At 29.7% G+C, this 23,019-nt stretch overlaps 2 protein-coding genes across 8 annotated transcripts in view; both read right to left on the bottom strand.

The window, feature by feature from the left end:
* Window positions 1-1,001: 1,001 nt before the first annotated feature.
* Window positions 1,002-9,090, bottom strand: LOC129953367 (hexokinase-1-like). Its single transcript, XM_056066499.1, has 6 exons — window positions 8,394-9,090; window positions 5,077-5,230; window positions 4,369-5,020; window positions 4,145-4,300; window positions 3,796-4,081; window positions 1,002-1,318 (listed from the first exon to the last, which is right to left on the bottom strand). The coding sequence occupies exons 1-6, from the start codon at window positions 8,442-8,444 to the stop codon at window positions 1,208-1,210; spliced, it is 1,410 nt and encodes a 469-aa protein (XP_055922474.1). The 5' UTR covers window positions 8,445-9,090; the 3' UTR covers window positions 1,002-1,207.
* Window positions 9,091-17,085: 7,995 nt separating this feature from the next.
* LOC129953241 (serine-rich adhesin for platelets) overlaps window positions 17,086-23,019 on the bottom strand; it is a 90,025-nt gene continuing 84,091 nt past the window's right edge. For all 7 annotated transcript variants that reach the window (XM_056066200.1, XM_056066199.1, XM_056066203.1 and 4 more), the window contains one exon: window positions 17,086-23,017. In XM_056066200.1, coding sequence (XP_055922175.1) covers window positions 22,856-23,017 — 162 coding nt within the window. In that variant the 3' untranslated portion in view covers window positions 17,086-22,855. The remainder of the gene's footprint in view (window positions 23,018-23,019) is intronic.

Below are 23,019 nucleotides of genomic sequence, written 5' to 3'. Positions count from 1 at the left end.
TCTTAAATTTTTTAGGTTTTTATTTTTTGTAAAAATTTTATTTTTTACTTAAAACTTTACCAAATGTTGATAACAATATTTCTTTTAAGGCCATAATCTCAAAGTTTTGAAAAGATATTTGAATCGAAATTAAATTTTTACCATCTTTGAGTAATATTTTTTGTAGGTTTTTATTTTTTATAAAAAAGCTGTCAATTCGATTTTACTCAAAATTTTACCAGATGTTATTAATGTTATTTTACTTTGCACAAAATTGTTTTAGTGATAAAATCATTTTATATTCGTATTTTTGTATGCAGTTATTTAGAAAATATACAATTAGTATTTTGGTTTCGTTGACCCTGTTTCGGAATATCGATTTTAAAATAATAATCGTTTGACGTTTTTTATCATCAAATATTATTTGCTTTTATTATTAGATTTTATTTTGCTTGTGCAGAATAAAATCTATTTTTCATGGGTTCCCGAAAAAATGTAACAACAAAATAACAGTTATACCCTTGTTGGAGCAGTACAAAAATATATTTTTTTTATTGAAAGAAGAAAAGTTAAGAAAAATATTTAGTAAACAACTCATAAAAAACTGTTGTTTTGTTATTAAGTAAATTCGGTTTTTGAATCTTTAATCAAAAACAAATCTTTAAAAAAAAATTAAAAAAACTTCTAACGCCATTTCCTTAACTTTAAATTACAAGATTTAACTCCATCAACCGCATGGCTAAGGCTGTAGAGGCGAATCCAGACAGACGGACGGAATCGCGGGACCCCCAAATTTCGACTACAATACCATCGTAATGTCATGTTTGATTAAAATCTCGAGTTCGAAGTTTTTACTATTTGTAAAGCTCGCTGAGGTATATGTATCTCAAGTAAGGGGGTCAATAAACCCCTGGGAGACAATGCTTTGAACTATCATCATGTTCAATCACTCAACAGATAAGAGTAAACCAGCTTGTTTGGATAGTGAGTACGTGACAACCTTTACATAAAAATGGCTAGAATCTAATCAAGTATTTTAATCAGTTTATTATCTATTTATATACAATGATGTTTATAAAATCTTTGAAACTCATAATAAAAGCGATTGTAGGTATATTTTGTTTAGTAAATCAATTTTTTAAACAAAAATGTATTTATTTTGTACATAAAGTGTAGGAATGTAAACAAAACAATTAAAATTGCATACTTAATTTTTCATCTTAAGACTTTATTTGATTATTTGTTTTTGACCATGCTCCCGAATTGAAATTTTCATAGCAATAGCAGCAACCAAGGCAGCACCTTTACCACTGCCATCTTCAGCTAGCATAAATTTGCTCTAAAAAAAGTAAATGAAATAAAAGTGTAAAATGAAATGTGTGTATAATAAATATTTATAAATGTAAAAGAAGTAAGCGTACACGGTCTTAGAATGTTTCGTAATAATTACCTGCAGGTTTGCATTGTTGGATTAAACGAATAAATTGCGAACGTTTTGTCTTCAAACATTCATGATTTTAACTGACAGGTTTTAGGGACCAATTATAGCTTATCATTGATTTTCATCATTGAAACCAATCATTGGAATTTTTTTGACAGGTCGTTTATAGCGATCATTGTAAATTTCTGTCATTGAACAAAATTCCCTGGTTGAAATTCACTGAAAGAATTGTACTGCTAGAAATCTGTTATGGAAATTGTGTGAAATTGGAACACAAATCGTTTCAATTTGGAAATACGGGGAACAGCAATGTTTCCTAGGACTTAAGAAAAAACTAATCAAATCAAATTGAAAGAAGCTAAGGCTTAGGAGCATCGACGAAGTCTAGACTTGCCACTCCTATTACTTTAAATCGATTAATTTTTCCACTTAGTACGGCCTGTGAAAGCCTCAAACCCACAAGAAGAACTAAGTGAAAAGATAGGAAATACAACAAAAGAACCCTGTTTTGACGAAGAATATCTAAAAGCTCTTAAAACATCATTTGCGTGGTTGAGAATTTTTCGTAACTCCACCCAAGGATTATTTAAGGGTTTTTATATAGAGGCAAATAAGAAGTTTATACTCTTAAAAGCAAGCAATCCGAAAAATAAGCGGAGTTTTTACTCCTCTATTTTTAGAAACTGGCTAGGGAGCGGAATGGAAAACGTCTTACTATCCACACAAGGACATTTTGAATCCTAAAATAACGCCGACAAAGTGGCAATTTGCAGCATCTGGATTCGTAGTCGACTCTCTGGACTGTGCATTTACATTTAGCGAGTTGGAAGAAACGCTGGTGATGCTTAAAGATGGAAAAGCAGCCGGTTCGAATGGTATTTCAGTAGAAATTTTAAGTTATGAGACTGTCATGTTCAAAGAGCACTTTTTAAATCTTTTTAATACAATTTTTCAGGGAGAACTGTCTCCAGATGAACTTTGATATGCTTTTATATTTCCAATCCACAAGAAAGGATCTTTATTTGATGCAGCTAGCTACAGAGGGATTTCTTTTTTAAATGCATATATCAAGATATTTACAACAATGATGCTTAAGCGTCTTGTTAGTTGGATTGAGACCGCAAACTTGCTGAGGGAGTTCCAGGCTCAATTTAGACCAGGATATTTAGCAATAGATAACATTTTTATATTCACGAGCTTGGCAGATAATTTCTTGAAACAAAGGAAAAAGGTGTATGTATTTTGTATCGATTTTAAAGTAGCTTATGATACTTATGATACAATCGATCGAGTTGCACTATTCTATAAGTCTTGGGATATCATTGAAGTTTGGTCGCGTTAATGAGTAGCACCTATATAGAGGAACAAGGGCGGCTGTATGGACAGGAGAAGAACTCAAAGACTAGTTTGAAACCTTAGGCCGAACTTTGTTTGCACTTTTCATAGACAACCTTTTAGACTACCTGCCGGGTAGTGTGAAGACGATATAGTCATGTTTGCACTTTCTCCGGAAGCTCTGCAGCTCATGATTAATAGGGATAACAAGTGTAAGTGTTATCAGCTATGGAATTTAATAGTAAATATAGATAAATCAAAGGTTATGATTATAAAAAGTGCTGGAGAACGTAATGCATCAAATGAAGGATGGAGCTTTAATCGCGAAAATATCGAAATTGTACGAGACTACATATACCTTGGCATTATTGTTACAAAAAAATAAATATAGAAAAACACTTGAAGGAGAAATTAGCTTAAGCGAGAACAACTATTTTAAGGATTCCAATAATGTCCGTGTGATTTCTATGATGGTCAGACTACGTAGTGAATTCCACACAGAGCTGACTTACCCCTATAGTGTAAAATGTGCAACCTATCAGAAAGAGAGGATACTGTCCACTTCTTGGGAAAATGCCCCATTCTCAGAAATCAGAAGGAATGTATTCAGAAGAGACTTTTTTTTTCGGAATATCAAGTGATAAATTTATTGAATGAAACGAATATTGTCAAACTTTACGAATTTTGCAAAACTTAGAACTGCTATAATAAACGAACATTTCTGACTGTGTTTCTATTCACTGTTCTTAAATTATTTTTAGTCTATCATGAACTGTATATTGTTGAAAAATCTTCAATACCTTTTTTAATATTGAAAAGTAATTATATTGAGGGCTTTTTACATTCACTGTGTTGTCAATCTGTTGTATGTTATCAATATTTTGCTCCACCAAATTATTGAGGTAAAATAAATAAAATTTGCACATTTGTAAAGACCCTTGTGTGCCTTATTGTTGAGCAATAATTTTTCAATTAACTTGCTTTAAATTTGATGACCATTTTTACTTTCGAAGATACTTTGAATCAAAATTGTATATTACCGTTTTGGTGGGAGCCATTTGCTTCGTGTATTCAGAGATCCAGTGCCTCAAGCGAGGATGGTGCTTATAAACTGATCCATCTATGGCTACAGTGATTTCCTTTTCTTCCATACGATTAAGTAAAATCGACGTGTTTATGGCTAAAAGTTGAGCTGCTCTCTTTGAAATCAAACCACAAACATATCGAATTATTTGAATGTCATCGTCATTATAATCTGTATGGAATTTCAAATTCAATTTCGAGAATATTTCTAGTAGATTGTCATTTTTGAAGTTCAATGTGTCCCTAAATTGTTTTAAGGAAAATAGTTGTTCAATTTTTCTTTTACTTGGAAAAAGTTATTCTTACTGTTCAATTTTAGAAACATTTACTGATCCAAAAGTCCAAGGTTTTGGGAATTTTTCTTTTGGAACAGCTGGGAAGAATAGCTTCTGCTTGTGTAGTACTTCGAGTATTACTCGACATAATTCGCCCAGGTACTTTCCGCTAATGTACTTTTCAAATCTACAGAATACAAAAATCGAACAAGATAAATAAAAGATTGAAATATTAAAAAGATTTCAATACTATACGTGAATGAATTTCTGAGCAGCGAACCCTCGTCAACGGCTCGGTCGAAATCAGTTTTAATAAAATCCAGAACTCCATTATCACCAAAAGCTCCCCATTCCACATCGATAATCACATGGTCACCATGGCATCGAGTTTCCCAATGTTTGACGTTTTTGGCTAGCTCCATATAGCAGGCATTCGAACCGGTGCCCAGAACTATACCAATTCGAGTTTTTGTATCAATACGAGCACCCTGCACTAAAGTTCCAGTTGTGTCGTTTAAAATTGCCAGGATTTCGATGTTGTGTCGATTACATTTAATAAGGGATTTTCGAAGTTTCTCAACGACATCCATCCCGACTACTGACGTGCAGTTGAAGGATTTCGTCCAGGTCACTAAGCTGCCTGAGTTCAGACTATGCTGGTGCATTGGAAAGGAAAATGTAAAGCCCATGCAGTAGGTGCGATCATCAGAGAGTCCATTCTGTTTGGCGAAGTCATCGACACATTGCGCGAGGTAGTCAAAAAGGGCATCGCCACAGCCCGTTCTTGATTCATCCGTTATGTGATAGTGTTGAACGGTTTCTTCAATAATGTGTCCCATTTGGAGAACCATTAGAATTACTCGAAAATTAGTACCACCCAAGTCTAAGGCTAGGAACACACCTTGTTCTGATATAATGAAAAATAAATGAACGAAGGCGAAAATCAACAATAACTTTACCTACCTTTTCCGTCTGGTAATTCAGGAATGTATGTGTTTTCCATTTGAAGTGATGATGGTTGGTCATTAAGTGCCAAATTCATTTCACTAATAAAGACATTTTGGATTTGTTTTATGGTTTCATCAGTTAAAACAAGACCCTGTAGTAAATCTACGACCTGTAGAGAAATACAAACAAACATTTATTTTTAATATTGGGAGAACTCCCAAAAGTCTTCCAATTACATCCAAGAAGGTGACAATTGCCAATTTTCTATCAAGTTTAAATTGTCCGTTTATTCGGCTGGTTGATTTTATCCAAATATTAGACACCTTTTTGGTAGAAAATCGGCTGAAAATTGCCGACAATTTGTAATCTTTCAATTACTAATTTTGTGTTCAGACCGTTGGAAGTGTTAGGAAACAAAAAAAAAAAAAAAAGGTAGACAGTTTATCGACAGATCACAGAGAATATGAATATTTATTTTAGGAATAAAAACATTTAAAAAATATAATATATACAAAAAATAAAACAATAATGAACCATGTAAAAAGGATTATCTTGTACATTTTTGTATGCGTTCCATCCTTTTCAACCATTGGTTTTGTATATTTTGCCGAACAGTGACGTCTTCTTTTGGTTTTTATACTTTTCAAATTCTTTCAAACACCTGTAACTTTTGTTATTGTTTCCTGCTCACAAACTGTCACTTTTGAAAGATAAAAATGGGTGTTAAAAAATTGGTTTAAATGATTTGCGAAAAGTGTGTCAATATTGAAAAATTTCCAATCGTTTAGACTAACTATGAATTATAGGATTTAATTAACAATATAATACAAGTGCAGTCAAATTTATTTGGCTTGTTTTTAAATAATATCGTATTAAATTGTGTTCAAATTGTATATACGTGTACATTTGCTTATCCTTGTTTTCCAAATCTTGATTAGTCATACTCATACATCAATGGCCGTTTTGAATTGACACACAAATCTTGGTCAAGTTAGGCAAGAAATCCGTGTCTTAGGTAGATCATAGTTATCTTAGTTATCTGACCTCATGTTCTTATTCGAAATTATAATTACTTAATAATTGATTAGTTTTAATTATTGTTGTTATCATCGATAACTGAAAGCTAGATAGTTTAATTTTTATGATTATGAGAAATTACCAAAGCTTTTGTTAAAAATGATAATACATGAAACTCTAGACCTACCATAAGACTCAATTAATATCTACTTTGCCCATGAAACTTTCGGAAAACGAGTTTTAATTCGTTCTATGTTTTTCCTAAAATAATATTATTGAATCAAGAGAAGAGGTTACGGACTATACTTTTTTTATATGCGAGTAACTTTAGATTTCATGTTTAAATAAATTCGTGTGCCCAATTGCTTGTTTATAAAAGACACACGTTTGTTCCTCATCTTTTATTAGAAAATTGCTGTCGGCCGAAGAATTAAGTCTGATGATTGCTAAAGTTATATTGTTGTTATTTTAGTCACAAGTTTATATGCTACACTCACTTAAGTTTGTATTTATTTTGGTACAATAATGCCTGGTATGAAAACATCTTACAATTAGGCAAAAATTCATGTATGTTATTCATTTCATTTCATTTTAAAGGCAAACTTAACGATTTAATCAAACAAAGTAAATATAGTGTTTTAGGGTAGATAAAATTACAAAAAGATGTGAAGCTATTGCAAAGAAGTTATGGACATTAAGAACAGAATTTGAAATTAATAGAACTTAGAACCGATAGGTGTTTAATTAACGATTATTTTAAAAATTTAAGAACACCTTGATACATATTTTTTAGTTACAAATAACTCCATGTTTACGTAAAATCGGCAGTGCAAAATAAATATGAGTCAAAGTGTACAACTATTGAAATTCATCTAAGCCCGTTGTTACAAACTTATTCACCAACAATTATCGGCAAATTGTAAAATCAGAACCAAAATGGTTAAAAAATTATCAACAAGATTGAATGTCCAACAAAAAAGGTCCAAATAAAAACTTCCCTCGTGAGTTGAAATCAGCAGCAACATTTCTTCTCTATTCGTTGTTTTATCGATATTTTTTTCAAACAATGTTCCCTCTGTAACAGTTCGGCCGTAATACTCATACTTCATATTTGAGCTCAATAGTATAAAGATTCATTTTTACTACACATCAAAATATGGATAAATAATTTTGATTGTCCCTCTCATTTTTACATTAAAAATTCAAAGACAAATGTGCAGCGGTGTCTCGTCTTAAATTGGTTCCTATTTTCCTAAGCTCGCATTGTGTTTAAAATTAATCATGTTCTGGGTAATAATAACCGTATCATTGTGTCCATATTAAAAGACAAAAATGCCAATTTCGAATCCAAGTATTCAAGTTTATGAATGAATAACCGAAAAGTATACCGACATTTTTTAATTTAAATACAACGTATCAATTTATGAAGGATCAAAGAAATTGTTTCCATTCATCTTTGAAACTATCTTGAATTTAAGCCTATAATTTTAGTTCCCAAAATACACTTCTTAACATATAATTATACTTGTTTAGAAGTTATCATCCCTTAATTTGTTTGTTATACTTATAGTTGACCTTGAAAACAATGTCAAAATTAAAACTTTTTTCCCAAACATCTATTCAAATAAAAAGTTGTTCTTTGTTGGTGTGCAGTTACATTTAAATATAATAGTATTTCCTGTTACATCAATCAAACAAAGATTCTAAAATACAATTGTGAAACCTTTAGATGTTTATCCTTTTTGAGGCATGTACATGATATTCTCAAAATTCTTTTCAATTCCTAACTTTCTTAGATGGACATCAACCATTTACAAATAAGAGTAACCTGTTCATGCTCAAAGCGTTGTGTAACTAAAAACTTTCAGAAAAGTACTGATCGCAAAAGATTATTACCAAATCTAGCCTCTCGTTAAATATTCATATACTACGGAATTGAAATTGTTGGAAAATACATACAAAATTAAAAACTATTGAATAAAAACCCAAAATATCTAACTCCGGTACCTATATGGAATGCGAGATAAGAAGCATTTAAGAAAACGTAATTGCGTTCTATCATTTAAAATAATTTCACGCGACACGATGCCACCGATCGACGAGACGCACGGTGGCGATGTTGCCAAAATGTTTTGCACTATATCTTGATTGACATTGTTCAGATAAGTTTACCAATAAGTTTAACAATGATAATACTAAGTATATTATAGCAATGTATTCACATTGCTTGTGCAAAGGAATTTAGAAGTATTTTCAAAATGTATATTTAACCGTGTTTTCATGTTTGAAATTTTTATTAGAATATAGAAACTTACATTCTTGCACTTTTCCTTATTGCTCAAGACCAAATCCATAACCTCATACATGTTGAATTACTTCTCGATGATGTTTCTAAATCGCACAAACAATCTTAATGTGACCACAACTAATCTTGATATCTTTATTCATCCGTTTCAATATTTTATTCTTAACTTCAGGGGCTGATAGGTCTGTTTATAGAGTTTATAAATGACTGTCTAATACGATGACGACGCGGTGGACGACGGACGACAACAACGCGACGTGTTGTTCGAACCAACACAAGCCGGCACTTGATACTTGATTTTTGTTTATCAATTATTATATTTTTCGACTAATATTTTCATTCAAGCACGGAGTAGCTTTTCTGTTTAATAATATAACAGTAATAAACAATAGGATAGCTCTATAGCTTAGTTAAGCAAGCGTAGACACAGGTAGCCACAAGTTGTCGAATGAAAATATTTTTTCTTTTTCGTTTTGCTTTGATAAAAAAATTAAGTTAAGAGGAGGAATCAACGTAATTTTACACCTTACATTCACGGTTTGAGTATTTTATGTCCAGGGAACTCAACTTATGTGTTTTGTTTTGGGAGACGACGAAAGCTGTGCGGTAGAACAAGTGAAGTACTTTACAGTGCTAATTTCGATAACCATATCAGGGGCTCGATTTAAGAATGTGCTATATGATTACACCCGCTACCGGCCGTATCTTCTTAACTAAGATGAACTTGTATTGAAATATACCTAACTATAATTCTAGATGGTCGCGATGAAAATTCAGACAAGTTAATAATAATAGTGACCAGATGTCCGACATTTTTATTTGGTGAATAGCTTTCCCCATCTTCAATAAATGCGATGTCGAGTACAGCCTCAGTTAAATTTCAGCCCAGGCTAATTTGTTTTACATACCCACAATTGAATTTAATTTGACAGAGAGAAAAATTGACTTTTCATCTGAATAGTGTCCGATTTTATTTGTAAGCTTAATATATTTTACAAGGACTAAAAGTTAAAAGTACATATCTGTAAAGTATATTCTTCATTCAAATATCCAAGCAAAAACGAGTGGATAAAATTCAGTAGTAAAATAATAAAATATAAACTTGGTCACATTAGACAAGATTGACCTAAAGTGTCCTCTGTTTAACCAGTAGTCTTCCAGTAGAAAAAAAAATTATGTATGAAATAACAGCAACAGCGGTAAATATATTTCTAGGACCGTACAAAAATTAAAATCTAACACTCGAACACCAATATCTGTTTGGCGATTGTTGTGAGTGAAAGGCACGTGAATTATGTCATGGAATACAACTTACAAATTACTCTATCGTAATTATTTTATATTGTAGGTAGTTAATGATTATTACACCGGCGTATACAATTGTTTATTTATCTTACAACTAACAATTTTGTTGTAACTTCAATGTGAGGAACAATTTTCTAGAGTTCTAAATTGGTCAAAAGCGACTCGTTCTTTTTTGACCAACTTAACAACACACAAAAAATTTAAGGCTCTTCCAAACTAACACTTAAATTTCTTCAAAAATAGAATCATATACTCATCTACTAAAGATTTGTTAAAGTCAATAAATATTTTGTTTCGGGAGATCATTTTTTAACTTGACCCCACGTACGACCTATCAAAACTTTAAATTCAATCTTTTATTTGGTCTTTGGTTTCTTTTCGATTTCCATTGAAATATGTTCAACTGTACCATTAAACTACTTAAATTATTATTCGGAAGAGGAGGGTCACAACGATGTGATGATGACTAATTGGATAGTGCAGGGGGTTCAACAGTTTTTTTCTTTTATTGATAAGCTGTTTTTATTTTTAGAGGTAACGCTGACGCTACCTTTCTTCTAGGTCTATAGAAATAGTTCGCTTTATTTCATTCATTTCAGAAATAGTTAAGTTTTTTTTTTATTATCAAGCATTTCATTGTAGCCTCTGGGCACTACTATGTTAGTCGATTCTACAAATTAACTGTTCGATTAGAAAAATCGTTAATCCATACTTTCCTTAACCTATATTTTTATCAGCAAACAGTAAAAACTAATTAATGAATCATAGAACGGATTTTGTAGTTTTTATATTTAAGCGAAATTGGTACTATATCTAATGCGAAAGTTAATGTCAGAAATAAAAAATACGTTAAATATTTCATTAATTAAATTAATTGTTTGAGATTTTAATCAAACATTACGATGGTAGAGTATTCGAAAAATATGGTTCCCGCGATTCCAGTTTGTCTGTCTACTATCCCCGCCCCTACACTCCGAACCACGGAGTCAATTGAGTTCAAACTTATAAATCAAGGTTTTAAGCAGATTCGCGTTAGGCGTTTTTAAGCGCGATTTTTGTAAAAAAAATCCTGAAAAATTAAGATTTTGGAGAAATAGAAAAGAATTTCAGTACTCATCGGTCATCTGATCTGTTTATTTTTGTATTTTGTGCTGTATTGTAATTCATTTTGGTAGGTTTACAATGCTTACAATTATAATTTAATTAGAAGACGTTTTCATCTGTGCGGTACATTAGAAAAAGTAAAGATTCAAAAAAGAAATAGATCCCCTTCTAGTGTGGAAGAAACAAAGTTTTTCAACACGAAAAGTCGAAAATTGGATTCTTCAGACAAGAATTCAAAAAAATTCGGATATTTCACTTCTTTGTAATGTTTGAATAATACAGACAATCACATAGAAAGTGAAGATGTGACAATTCAACAAATACCTAAAAAATCTAAAATCTCATCTGTTGGTGTTCTCCAAAAAACTTGTGTGGAATTGCATTCTTTTCTAAGAAAAAATTAATGACATGACTATAATATTAAAAAAATGTCCATTGGCATTAAAATAAATAGTGTGAACAGTGACCACACAAAAGTTTGCTCTACATTAAAGCAGAAAACGTGCTTCCTTTAGCCACGACCTCCCATCTGTCACATCTAGTGGTATTTATTATAAGCTCAAAGATAATAATGTTTATTTTTTACAATTTGAAGGAACGAGCTATGACATTGATAAGAATTTGCGAGCACAGATGGGGCTCTGCTTAGGTATTTAGTTAAGTTTTAAAGTATATATTTTTTAAATATTATATCTGAGGCTAACATTATAAGTTTAAAGTTTAATTAGTGTTTAATGATGATCAGTAGCGGATGGTCTAAGCAGTACCATGCGTCCTTGCCCATCTGTCAGATCGTTCAAAGTAATGCTCTTTGGTTTCGATGAATTTCCAATAGAGAAATTTAAAATCGAATTACTTTCTCTCGGTTTGAAATGTCAAAACATAAAACTTATTAAAAAACAATTTGATCATTGAAATCTTTTACATTGTATTTCTTGGGAGTGGTTCTGTGAAACTAAATGACTTAAAAACAAACATGTAATTCATCTTCAAAACAAATTAAATGGGATTGGGTAGGCGTAAAACAAAAACGTTAACACTATATTGTAACTCACTGCAAGATTTGCTCAGAATCGCATAAAACAGGTAAATGCAATTCTAAAAACATTATATGCGCCAACTGCAATCAGTGGCGTCTTTGGGCATTGGCGCGGGCCCCCAAATATACCAACTCAAAAGGAATTAATCTATACAAGAATTATTAAGAAAACGAAATAAGGTAAGTAGCCACTTAGACAGTTACAGAAAAACAAGTTTCATTTTACTCTCCATTCCATTGAGATTCTCCTCTTCAACATCCTAAACCTCTGGCAAAGTGAAACTTTAATCATGCACCTGCACACGCTGTCAACATTATTTTATCAAATCTTCTTTCATTCTACTCTACAGTTCTGTACACATGTTGGCTGTTCAACTCACTCTATAAACAAACTAAAAGTTGTCCCATGATGAGTTGCGAAATGATAAGTTGCGAAATGATGAGTTGTACCATAATGAGTCGGATAGAACCATTTTGTAAAGGATATTGATATTAGTTTTTTAAATTTTCTAATTAATACAAAATAAATAAAATTGAATTGAAGTTAAAGTAGATCTTAGGGCCGAAAGGCATTAGTAGTTAGTGTTATAGTTTAACTTAGAGTGTCTGTATGGGACCATTAAGTTAGTTGTAAGTTATGGATAATTAGGCTAGTTTTATGAATTTTTTTCTAGCTTTAAGATAAGTTTAAGAATGAATTAATAAAAATGAATTAAAAAAAAAAACATTTTGTTTTCTTTCCTCTTTCTTTCTCTCTGTTCAATGGAAGGAATAGAGACTATGTTCTTTGTCTCTCGCTCATCTTCACAGTGCTTATCTGTGTGTGTCGGTGTTTGCTTGGAGTAGGTTTCAACCCAACAATGGAAATTATTTAGGATGCCTGGAACTTTAAGGTGAATTTGATTAATTCATCGCATATCATTAAAAAAATATGGGAACTCAGGAAAGGGATATATTTCCTATTTATCAGAAAATATTCATTGATATAATGGGAAAACAAGGCCTAATGAAAATTTTAGGTGAAATTAGATCGGCAAAATATTTTTCCCTGAGTTATGACAGTTCATACACCTGACCTTTCTCATATCGAACAGTTGACTTTTGTAATTCTTTATTTAAAAATTGTATTCCCATCGAAAGATTCTTAAAATGTATGCCTATTCCAGAGCATATATCTGAATACTTGGCTGACACAATTTGACATTTCTGGAAAATCATGATATTTCAATAGAAGAGGACAAAGCTATGATAATGCGTCTAATATGACGGGAAAATATTCTGGTTTACAAGCAATATTAAAGAAGAAGTGCGAATTTGCTACCTTTGTAACTTGTACAAGTTTCTTTCAAGTGGTTCAAAAAATATACAACTTTTTTTCTGCTTCTACCCATCGCTAGAATAAATTAAATGAATGTTAAGGTTCACATAGAGTTTTTAAAAGCCATTCTGAAACAAAATGGTCTGCACGAGCTGATGCAGTTAACGCGCTCCATCATGTTTTTAAGCAAATTACTGAAGCCTTGACATCTATCTCTAGAGATCCAGAGCAAGCTCCTGACACAAAAAGCGAAGCGCTAAAACTGTCTAAGAAAATAACAAAACTAGAGTTCCTCATTTTAACAGAAACTTGGAAAACAATATCAGAAAGAATTCATAAAACCAGCAAGATCCTTCAAAAAGCAACAATAACGATTGACGTTGCTGCCAATTTGCTTTGAATTTAAAGCGTGTGCCAAAATTCAGAATCTGGATGCTAATTAAAAAAGACTTAATGCAACATATTTTGATGGAAAGAAAAATTTAAAATATCAATTTTTTCCACTTATTGACATTATTACTTTGCAATTCAAAATACGATCCAATTGCTATCATGAAATTACTGCATTGTTCGACTTTTTTTGTCGCAAAATTCAAAAAAAAAAAAATCAAAAAAATAATATAGAAATGTTAATGCACAAGAACTTGTGGTAGAATTTCTGCACTTCGTACAGTATTCAAAAGAATTCAATAAAGATGTAAATGAAAATCTTATTACAATATCAAAATTGAGCAGTCTAATTACAGTGGATGACATTGGGAATTTGGGAACACGTTTATAAATGTAGAAACTGCCTGTAGAATTTTTTATCTTTGATAGTTTTATACTTCAGCGGAGAGCTTTTATTTTCGAAATTGACCCGGATTAAAAATTAACTTCGAACAGTGCTACAAGGTAGACTAAACAGTTTGCCAATTTTATCAATTGAAAATGAATTACTGCAGGAAATTAAATAATGTTCAACTTTAAAAGGTAAATTAAATAAAAAAATTATAAAAGTATAAAAAAATATCTGTTTTATATTTTTTTTTTAAACACAAATTCATTTTAAAATGATTTTTGTAACCTAAAGAATTAAAAACAAATATGTTATGCCCCTATATAGGGCTCCTAAAGTCTAAAGACGCCCCTGACTGCAATGAGAATCACACCCCTACTGATCCTAGTTGGAAATAAATAAATTGGGTGGCGCAACATTCCGTAGAGAACCAGTGCCTAGTGACTAACAACTCTCAACCATTCCTGGGCTTTAGTAATTATAGGGATGGAGGGAATCTACAGTTTATATGCCTAATCCGAACGGCTAATTTGATAAAACACTTTTTTTATGACAAGAATTACTCTTGGAGAATTTGTCAATTCCTCGCAAGAGGCAGTACCCGTGAATAAAAACTTTAGGTGGCACAAGTAGGGATCGAACTCAAGACCTCTGACATGACAGTCCAATGCAGGAACCATGATGCCACGGGTATTTTGGTTGACCCTAAACACCTCACGACCTAATATCGCTAACTACTTCAATTAAATTTTGTATTGCATATTGTAACGTGATACCAAACCAGAGTATATCTAATAATTGAAATCTTTTTGGCGTAATTTCATCAAATATGGCATTATTGCACTTGGTAACAAGAAAGCAACTTGGAAAGATGTCATTGACTTTTACTTAAAAGACAAAAAATCTGCATTCATATGGCTCCAAAACTGACTGATGAACATATTTTCCCAAACAATTTTCAGAAGATGCGTGTCAGACTTGCTTTTCAGTCAATAAGTTCAACCGTTTCAGCTGGTATTTATACCCTTGCCAGTAAAGGTGCTTTATCGTCAAAAGCTATTAACACCGCTGAAATAATTTAAAAAATTGATGAATTGTTTGATGTTTTAAAGTCCCTAATTTAAAGCAAAAGCATCCAGAAGGCCATTTTTTGCAAATTTCAGAATGCGTTTTACTATTTTCCGGGCTATATTTTGAAAAAATACTACCAAAACAATAAGTGTGAAATGGAACTGAGCCAGCAACCTATTATTTCCTTCATATTCATAGATTTTAAGGAATTTGATGGTGCGAATTTAACACGACCACAAGGTTTTTTAGATGCATTAGAGAGCCTCGAACAAAAATTTATAACTAATTTTCCAAATTTATATTTTTGTAATAATTTTGAAATGAAACTGTTTGATATTTTAAAAAATTAATTTGATTACATCTGCTGTAAGAACCGAAATTAGGACTTTATTATAAAGTTTTTTATACGAGTTTGAGTATACCATATCCTTAAAAATTTCAATGCAACTATGAAAAAATCTAGCAATAAGCATAAATATTTAAGCGTTACACATATGTAAAACATTATTTATTAGGCCTAAATAAAATTACTTTTAAAAATGATATAGGCTTGCCTTTATTTTTCGGAACACCCTTTGCTACCGTCAAAAGAAAAATTCTTTTTCCTTCTCTTTTACGCTATAACAATTGAGCCGTTTATTTTGAAAGTGGCATACGTCACTTTTGTTTTAAGTCGAGATATTTAATATATTTGTTATACCGTTAATTACCAATACTTGAAAAGATACCGTTCAATTGTATTTAGTGATGCCATTAACTCGATTTTTTTTTTGAAAAAGTGACTTATGCCACTTTCAAAATAACGGCTCAATTCTTACTACCATCTATTTTTCGTGTTTGTGTGACATAGCGGTGATTTAAAATATGAACTCAGAACGAAAACTTGGAGAGTGTCGCTACTCATTATTAGATATACTCTGACCAAACTAGCATAAATTTGCGAAAATTTCATAAACGGTTTTTTTGTATTGAAATAAATGTTGCTACACCGAATGTTGTATGAAGAAAAAATGATTTTACCTCCAGCGTTAGGCATCTGGTAAAATTTTAAGAAGTAACGATGGTTGGTAGTTGGTAAAAATTGATTTTTGACTAAAATATCTTGGGGAAAATAAAAGATATTGACTTATATTATTTTAAAGAAAATACTGGTTTTCAATGTTGAGTAAAAATAGTATAGACATCCAACAATCAGTTTTTTCATACAAAATAAATCTTAAAAAAATACTACATACTTTTGTTAAAAATTGATGTTCGATTCGCGATATCTCGTGTATTTATGAAGGTACTAACTTCCATTCTATACTAAATTGCGTTGTTAACGTAAGATAATGTTCTCAGAAAAACCAATCTGCATTTTTTATAAAAAAAAATATGGTAAAGACACTTTTCTTTACAAAACACGAAAACTTGACTTTTTTCATTTCACTCAAAATATTGTTATTGATATTTTTTTGAACTTTTACACAATTCCACAGACGGACACGAATGGAAAGTTATCAGTGTGGGTCGCATTCCAGCCTCTTTTTAAAATGTGAGCTATTTTCGGAGATGTATCAGATTTTGTCGCATTAAATATTATTATCTGATTTATTCTAAACTTCAAAACGCTTTTTTTCTCAAAGCAATTTTTTTCGAGATGGTTGACATGTCTTAAATTATATCATACCGCTTGCTTGCTTTAAAATTTAATAAAAGTCTTTTTTTTTTATATATTTCTTCATCGTGCCTGGCTTTGATGTGGGCTTCTAATTTAAAGTATTTTTAAAAAAATCAAAATCATCCCGATAGCGTAATTTTTAGTAATGAAGATTTTTTATTTTTTGTTTGTTTCAGATTACTATAAAATAGTTGAAATCGTGGCAACCAAGGAGCACTGGTTTTTGATTCCACCGGTCTATAATTCGATGATTTTTCGATTGTTTTGTATATTGTTCAAATATCAATAAAAATCATATTAAAAAGGAAAGTATGTATAAATATTTTGCATTATTTTTATCCTAGTTTGGAAAATGCATGAAATGTAGACCTTTTTGAGATTTTCTCTAGATTGTTAAATATTTTCTCCACCAAATCACACAACTAACTATATTTTCAATCTATTACTTTATTTTATTTTCCTTTTGATGCTGTTTTATTTTTATTTGTTTTGCTATTACTTTATTGTATATTAATCATTATTTTCATTAGATTTGTAAATTTATTTAATATTATTATGTACAATTTATTTATTCAAACAATATTCTTTGTCATGGAAATAAACAGGTTTCTCTTATTATTTTATAGTTTCTGCATATTTGTTTTATGAAATTATATAATTTTTTTTTAATTTGGGATACTGTATGGCTAACTACATTTCCTTATATATATTTTTGTATTATATATATATATAACTTGTAACATATGCATAAGACTGGTTAAATAAAAAACTAACTTAGATTTTCAATGCAACTAACTTTTTCGTTAGAGTTTAAGAAAAATACTAATTTTGAGAATAATATTTAGAATAAGCTCATTGCGGTTTTCTCTTTTTCAATTATAAATCAAAAGGGAACTTTTAACCTTTTAGGTTCTATATTTGTAGTGAATAAATCATGAATGAGAAATCTTCTTACAGGAATTAAATTTAATGTCATTATTTGTATCTTTATATATTAGAATAGATTGCTGCAACAGGTGATCTCAAACAACTTTAAACTCAATTAAACATCCCTGTAAGGAAGGCATTAACTAAAACATAATGTCATGATCTTTTTGAAAGGCCATTTATTCAAAAGAAGTGAATCTCTCATTAATGATTTGCAAAGAAAATAAATAAACACACAATATTATTTTAAAAAAAAACTGACATTTTGTAAAACAATATTTTCTTTATGAACTCTAACAAAAGAGCTAGGTTGCATTGTAAATCGAAGATATGTTAATTTGCTTATCAGTTTAAAGTATATGCATATACAGATATAGTTCTTATTATATTTAAAAACTTTTTAGATGTGCAATTGTGCATGTAGTCATTTTGTTATTTCACTTTTTCTTAATTTAGGTATAATTCACAATACGCGTCAAAGTTTTTATTTTTTTTTTACTAATTTTTATATTTTAATAATTAATTTTTTAATACTATGTATTGGTTTTTACAATATGTATAATATACATAACATATGTTCATTTTGTTTATTCTTTTTTATAATTTGCTTAACATTTTTTAATAAAATAATTATTGCACCACATTTTTAAGAGATAAGTATTAAATATATATATGAACTATATTAAGACCAGAAAGCTTTGTTTATTTTGTTTTTGTTTTTTAAGTTTTGTGTACTTTTAACTTTTTTTAAGTGATTGTTTCTTAACATATTAATGTATGCATTTTTTTTTTGTTTAATAGATTTTTTTTATATGTAATTATAAATAAGCTATTGAATTTCTCAAACAAATATTTTGTTAGCTTTTTGTATGGGTTAGTCTTGCAATTTATGTATTAACATATTTATATATATATATATATATATACATTTATGTAATAAAAATATGTGTATATGCACATATATACCTATACATATTATATACATGTATATACACATAAATATATATATATTACTAATTATTTTTGTTAGTAATAATAATATTGGGAACTTTTAGCCATTATATAAATATATTATTGTGCAAAGAACTAATACAATAAGTTTATTTTCATATTCATAAGAAAAAGCCCCTTGATTTGAGGTCATCCCGCCTGCATACGCCACAGCTTTTGATCTTGTATTTATATACGTTTTTTTGTTTTAATTGTGAAATAAAATGTTAATAATTTATTAAGTTTTAATAATTTTATTTTATTTTCAGTACTAATTAAACAGTTTAATTATTTTCATTAACATTAATAAAGCCTATTTTTGTTATTTTAAATATGTATGTTTATATTTATGTATATGTATGTGTGTATTGTTGTACACACACATACATATATATATTTTTATTTATTTAATATATATATATATATCTATATACAAAGGAAACAAATGGAAAAAGTATTAGCTTTTAAATTTATATTTTTTTATTTTTTTTGTTTATAATAATTGTTATGCATACGTATGTTTATATATATGTACATATATATATCCATGTATATAAATAGATATAAGACTGATTCAAAAAAGTAAATGTCTTCGATTTTCAACTATTATCTAACTTTTAAGCTTTTATTTGAGTTTGACAGAAATTGCAATTTTTTAACGAAAACAAAAACAGTGAACACAAGTTCCTGTTCTTCTCTTTTGTTCTTGATGACTTTAATGTAGGAGCACAATTACTTGAAAAAATGTCAACACATCTAAAAAGCTTAAATATAAAGATGCATTGAATATCGAAGACGTTTTAGTTTTTTGTTTTTAAATCCGAACTTTGAATGTTTATGTATATATATATATACATATATATTTATGCATAACATATATCCATATGTATAAGTATATGTTATAGAGTTTTTAATAATTATATTCACAAACATAAAATTGTTTACATTTAAAAAATATGGTACAAATTACAAATTAAGTACTATTTTAAAAAATAAAAAATTACACTATTTTCAGTATTACCAAATTTATTTCTGTTATGATATTTCGTAATTTTTTATTTTGTTAGAAAAAAAATATATTTTAACTTATAATTACATTTATTTTTGCTATTTGGACCGCGCATTATTATGTTGTAGTAATTCTTGTTTTTAAACATTGTTTTTTATTTTTTATTCTTCAATTTATTCTTTCAGTATGATTTAAGTTTCTTTTAAAGTTTTGTTTTTGTTTATTTTATGTAAATTTTTTAACACACAAATACGTAGGTAACGTAACAACAATTTTGAAACAAAAATAAAGGCGTTTTCATATAATTTTTGAATATAAGTACAAAGATGTCAACATCAAGTAAAAAAAATAGATAAATAATGATTTTTATCTAGTCGTCATCGTCAGCTCTAGGTATGGTTTTGTAGAAAATTAATGTTTCGAAAAGATAATATTTAAGCGATTTTTAAGTAGTAGGGTATCTAGTTTCACCAATCTGCCATTGATGACAATATTGAATTTGCTTTGCAATGTGTAAACTATGAGTGAAACCCTGAATGACCTGAAAACCTTAATCCAACGTGACTGCAAAAATATATTTAAATTTCCTCAATCTTTCATTAATTAGGTTTTTTTTAAGGGATATACAACAATATTCATGAAATCAAAATAATATAAAGCTTATTATTATAATGTAAACATGATTTCTGGCACGGATGTAGTCTAATATGGAGGTCCAATTTTCTATGTCGTTTTAAAACATTTGTGACCATATATCGATAATAACGCGGATCATATTTTCCTTTAAGAGATCAATCGTTTCGGGTGTATCTAATTTGACAAGCAACATCACATATCCCCACAAAAATAAACAAACGGCTGTAAGGCGCACGATCTTTAAGGCCAAATCATGGGTAGGTAACTGGAAAATATGTGGTTACCGAATGTTTCCTTCCATAAATTAATAGAGTGTCACGAGCTGTGTAGCAGGTGCGTCTTGTAGAAAACAAAGCTCCTGTGGTTCAATTGATGACCGAAGTTGTCAGCAATCATGTGCGTACAGCGTTCACAATTGACTGTAGCGTTCTGGCCAGCATTGTATTTACAAAATTGCAAACCAATTGTCCACAATTCTGGACATACACTTAAGAATTATATATCATCACTCCAAATACCACAGTTTTATTCAGGGACATATCCATTAAACCAAAAGTGAGCCTTACACTCATTATGATTCGAATAGAACTATTATTTTTTAAATAAATTTGCACAAATTGGAAGCAAAAACACCAGTTATTCTGGACCCTTTGCTTTCATTAAGCGATGATTTGGAAACTTTCATTTAATGTAGCGGAAAAGCAATTAAATTTCATGAATTAATAAGTTTCAATTATAAGTTTATTAGTAATAAAATATAATAACGTTAATTCAAAAACAATATTTAACACTAATGAACAATTAAAATTTTTAAAAATTAACAGACATGGCATATAATAAGTTTGTGGTTAGACTTCATGTTTTGGTAAATTTGATATTATATTAATAACCATATCAATCATAATATATGTATGGACTTTTTGAAACATTAAACAGTTTTGTAGCTCCTCTTTAGTTTTTCTCGCAGATAGTTTTAAATCTTCGCTCGAAGCGGTATCGGATGTGTCGCACCGACATGCTATTTGTAATGATTTTTTTTATTGAAATGAGCAAACGTGTGAGGTGGCTAAAGCTATATAAAATTTTCGATCAATCGTCAGAAATCTGTCAATGTAAAAATTCAACACATAAATCAGTGAAAAAAATCGTTTTTCGAGAAAATAGATGTACTGTTTCCGTCCGGAAAATAGAAAAATGCATGTATTTATTTATTAAGAAAAATGTAGTTAACATTTTTCTTTTAAAACAAAATTCTTTAAGTGATTTCCGAACAATCAGTAAAAATTTTGCCTAATCGAAAGGAAACACAGTATAATATCCATTCAAAATTTTTCCGGATTAGTTTATTTTCAAAGATAACTATAACTAGCCCTTTTTTCTAGGATATTATTGAAAAAAATGCCCACTCTTTCAGTTATTTTCCTAATTGATAAATATAGTTTCAAAAATCAGTTAACACAAAACTTATGCCCAGCTTCTATCATGATGCGCGACCCTGCATGATGCATCTGTGCCTAAATTTGCAGCGAAAAGTCATTGCACCCATACCTAGCATTGTTCTGCTCATGGATACTATTTCATTTTGTTTTTCGGAATGACCATGTTGAAACATTTGTCTTTAAATGAGGGGCCAGTTATAGCAATCATTGGTTTTCACCATTGAAACCGATCATAGGAATTTTTTTGGCAGGTCGTCTTATAGCGATCATTGGAAAAAAAATTCAAATGACAAATTTTTACTGACAGAAATTTGTCTTACGAAATTGGAACACTGGAATAACTCCTTTTAGAAGAATACATTTTTACGCGAAAAATAATTCCACTATTGAACCATTAAATAAAATTTTTTGTAAGATTTCGAACCGAACATTATATAACTTTCATTCTTATCAAAGGGAAACACAGCCAACTACCCATTCAAAAACTGCCCCTAAGTTAGGAATATGTATAAATTTGCAACTCTAGTAAATTTTCCGTGGTTTTGAGTTTATGTAATTTATATTCTGTATGGGAATTTTACTGGACTTCTGTATACCGTATTTGCCGTATTTAAATTGTCAAGCCTAAAATAATGTTGTTTTTTATTGCGAGAATGTTGAATCTTTTTACTTGTATTTTTTGTATTAATATTTGATTAATTTAGTTTTGATGATAGTAATTATTTGAGGTTTGAAATTAATTTTGATAGGAGAAACTTGGTATATTTTAGCATTTTATATGTTTTAATTGTTTTTTTTTTCTTTAAATACGTTATGTATATGTACATTTCAAAGCTAGAATGTTTTCGTTTATACACAATTTTAAAGCCTTTTTAGTTTACCTAAATAAACGTTTGCCTTCATATACATATTATACAATTTTTTTTTCTTATAGAATAAAGTATCATTTTTTAAGTATTTAAAACGAACATTTTGTTCGGTTTTTTTTTCAGAGTAGATATAGTTTAGTAGTTTTATATGCGAACATTTGAGGAAACCAAAATAGTGTCTGTAATTTTGTCCATATTTTAATCTATCTTCCAATTTCAAGAAATTGATACAAAGTTTTTATACATTGTGTGTCGCAATATTAAAATAATAAACTAAATTAAAAACAAATATTTGTTGCTCTATTTATTGTTTTTGTAAATATTACTTTAAGTTCCCATCATCGGTTCCTGTCGAATTTCAGATTTCAGCTTGACAAATTCTTTTGCAACTTCGTCGTTATTTCTTTGTGATAAGATACGTAATATGGTCCAACCCGTTTCATCCATTTGAATTCTTTTGGCTAGTGGTAGCCAACGAGCATATGATCCCT

Source organism: Eupeodes corollae, chromosome X, assembly GCF_945859685.1.
Source record: "Eupeodes corollae chromosome X, idEupCoro1.1, whole genome shotgun sequence".
In the NCBI taxonomy this organism is placed as follows: domain Eukaryota; kingdom Metazoa; phylum Arthropoda; class Insecta; order Diptera; family Syrphidae; genus Eupeodes; species Eupeodes corollae.
This window is presented reverse-complemented; position numbering and strand designations above follow the sequence as displayed.

Coding starts and splice junctions, on each gene's coding strand:
- LOC129953367 (XM_056066499.1), bottom strand. CDS start 8,444: ATGTATGAGGTTATGGATTTGGTCTTGAGCAATAAGGAAAAGTGCAAG. Junction 4,082..4,144: donor AATGTTTCTAAAATTGAACA/GTAAGAATAACT, acceptor AAAACAATTTAG/GGACACATTGAACTTCAAAA. Junction 1,319..3,795: donor AAATGGCTCCCACCAAAACG/GTAATATACAAT, acceptor TACTTTTTTTAG/AGCAAATTTATGCTAGCTGA.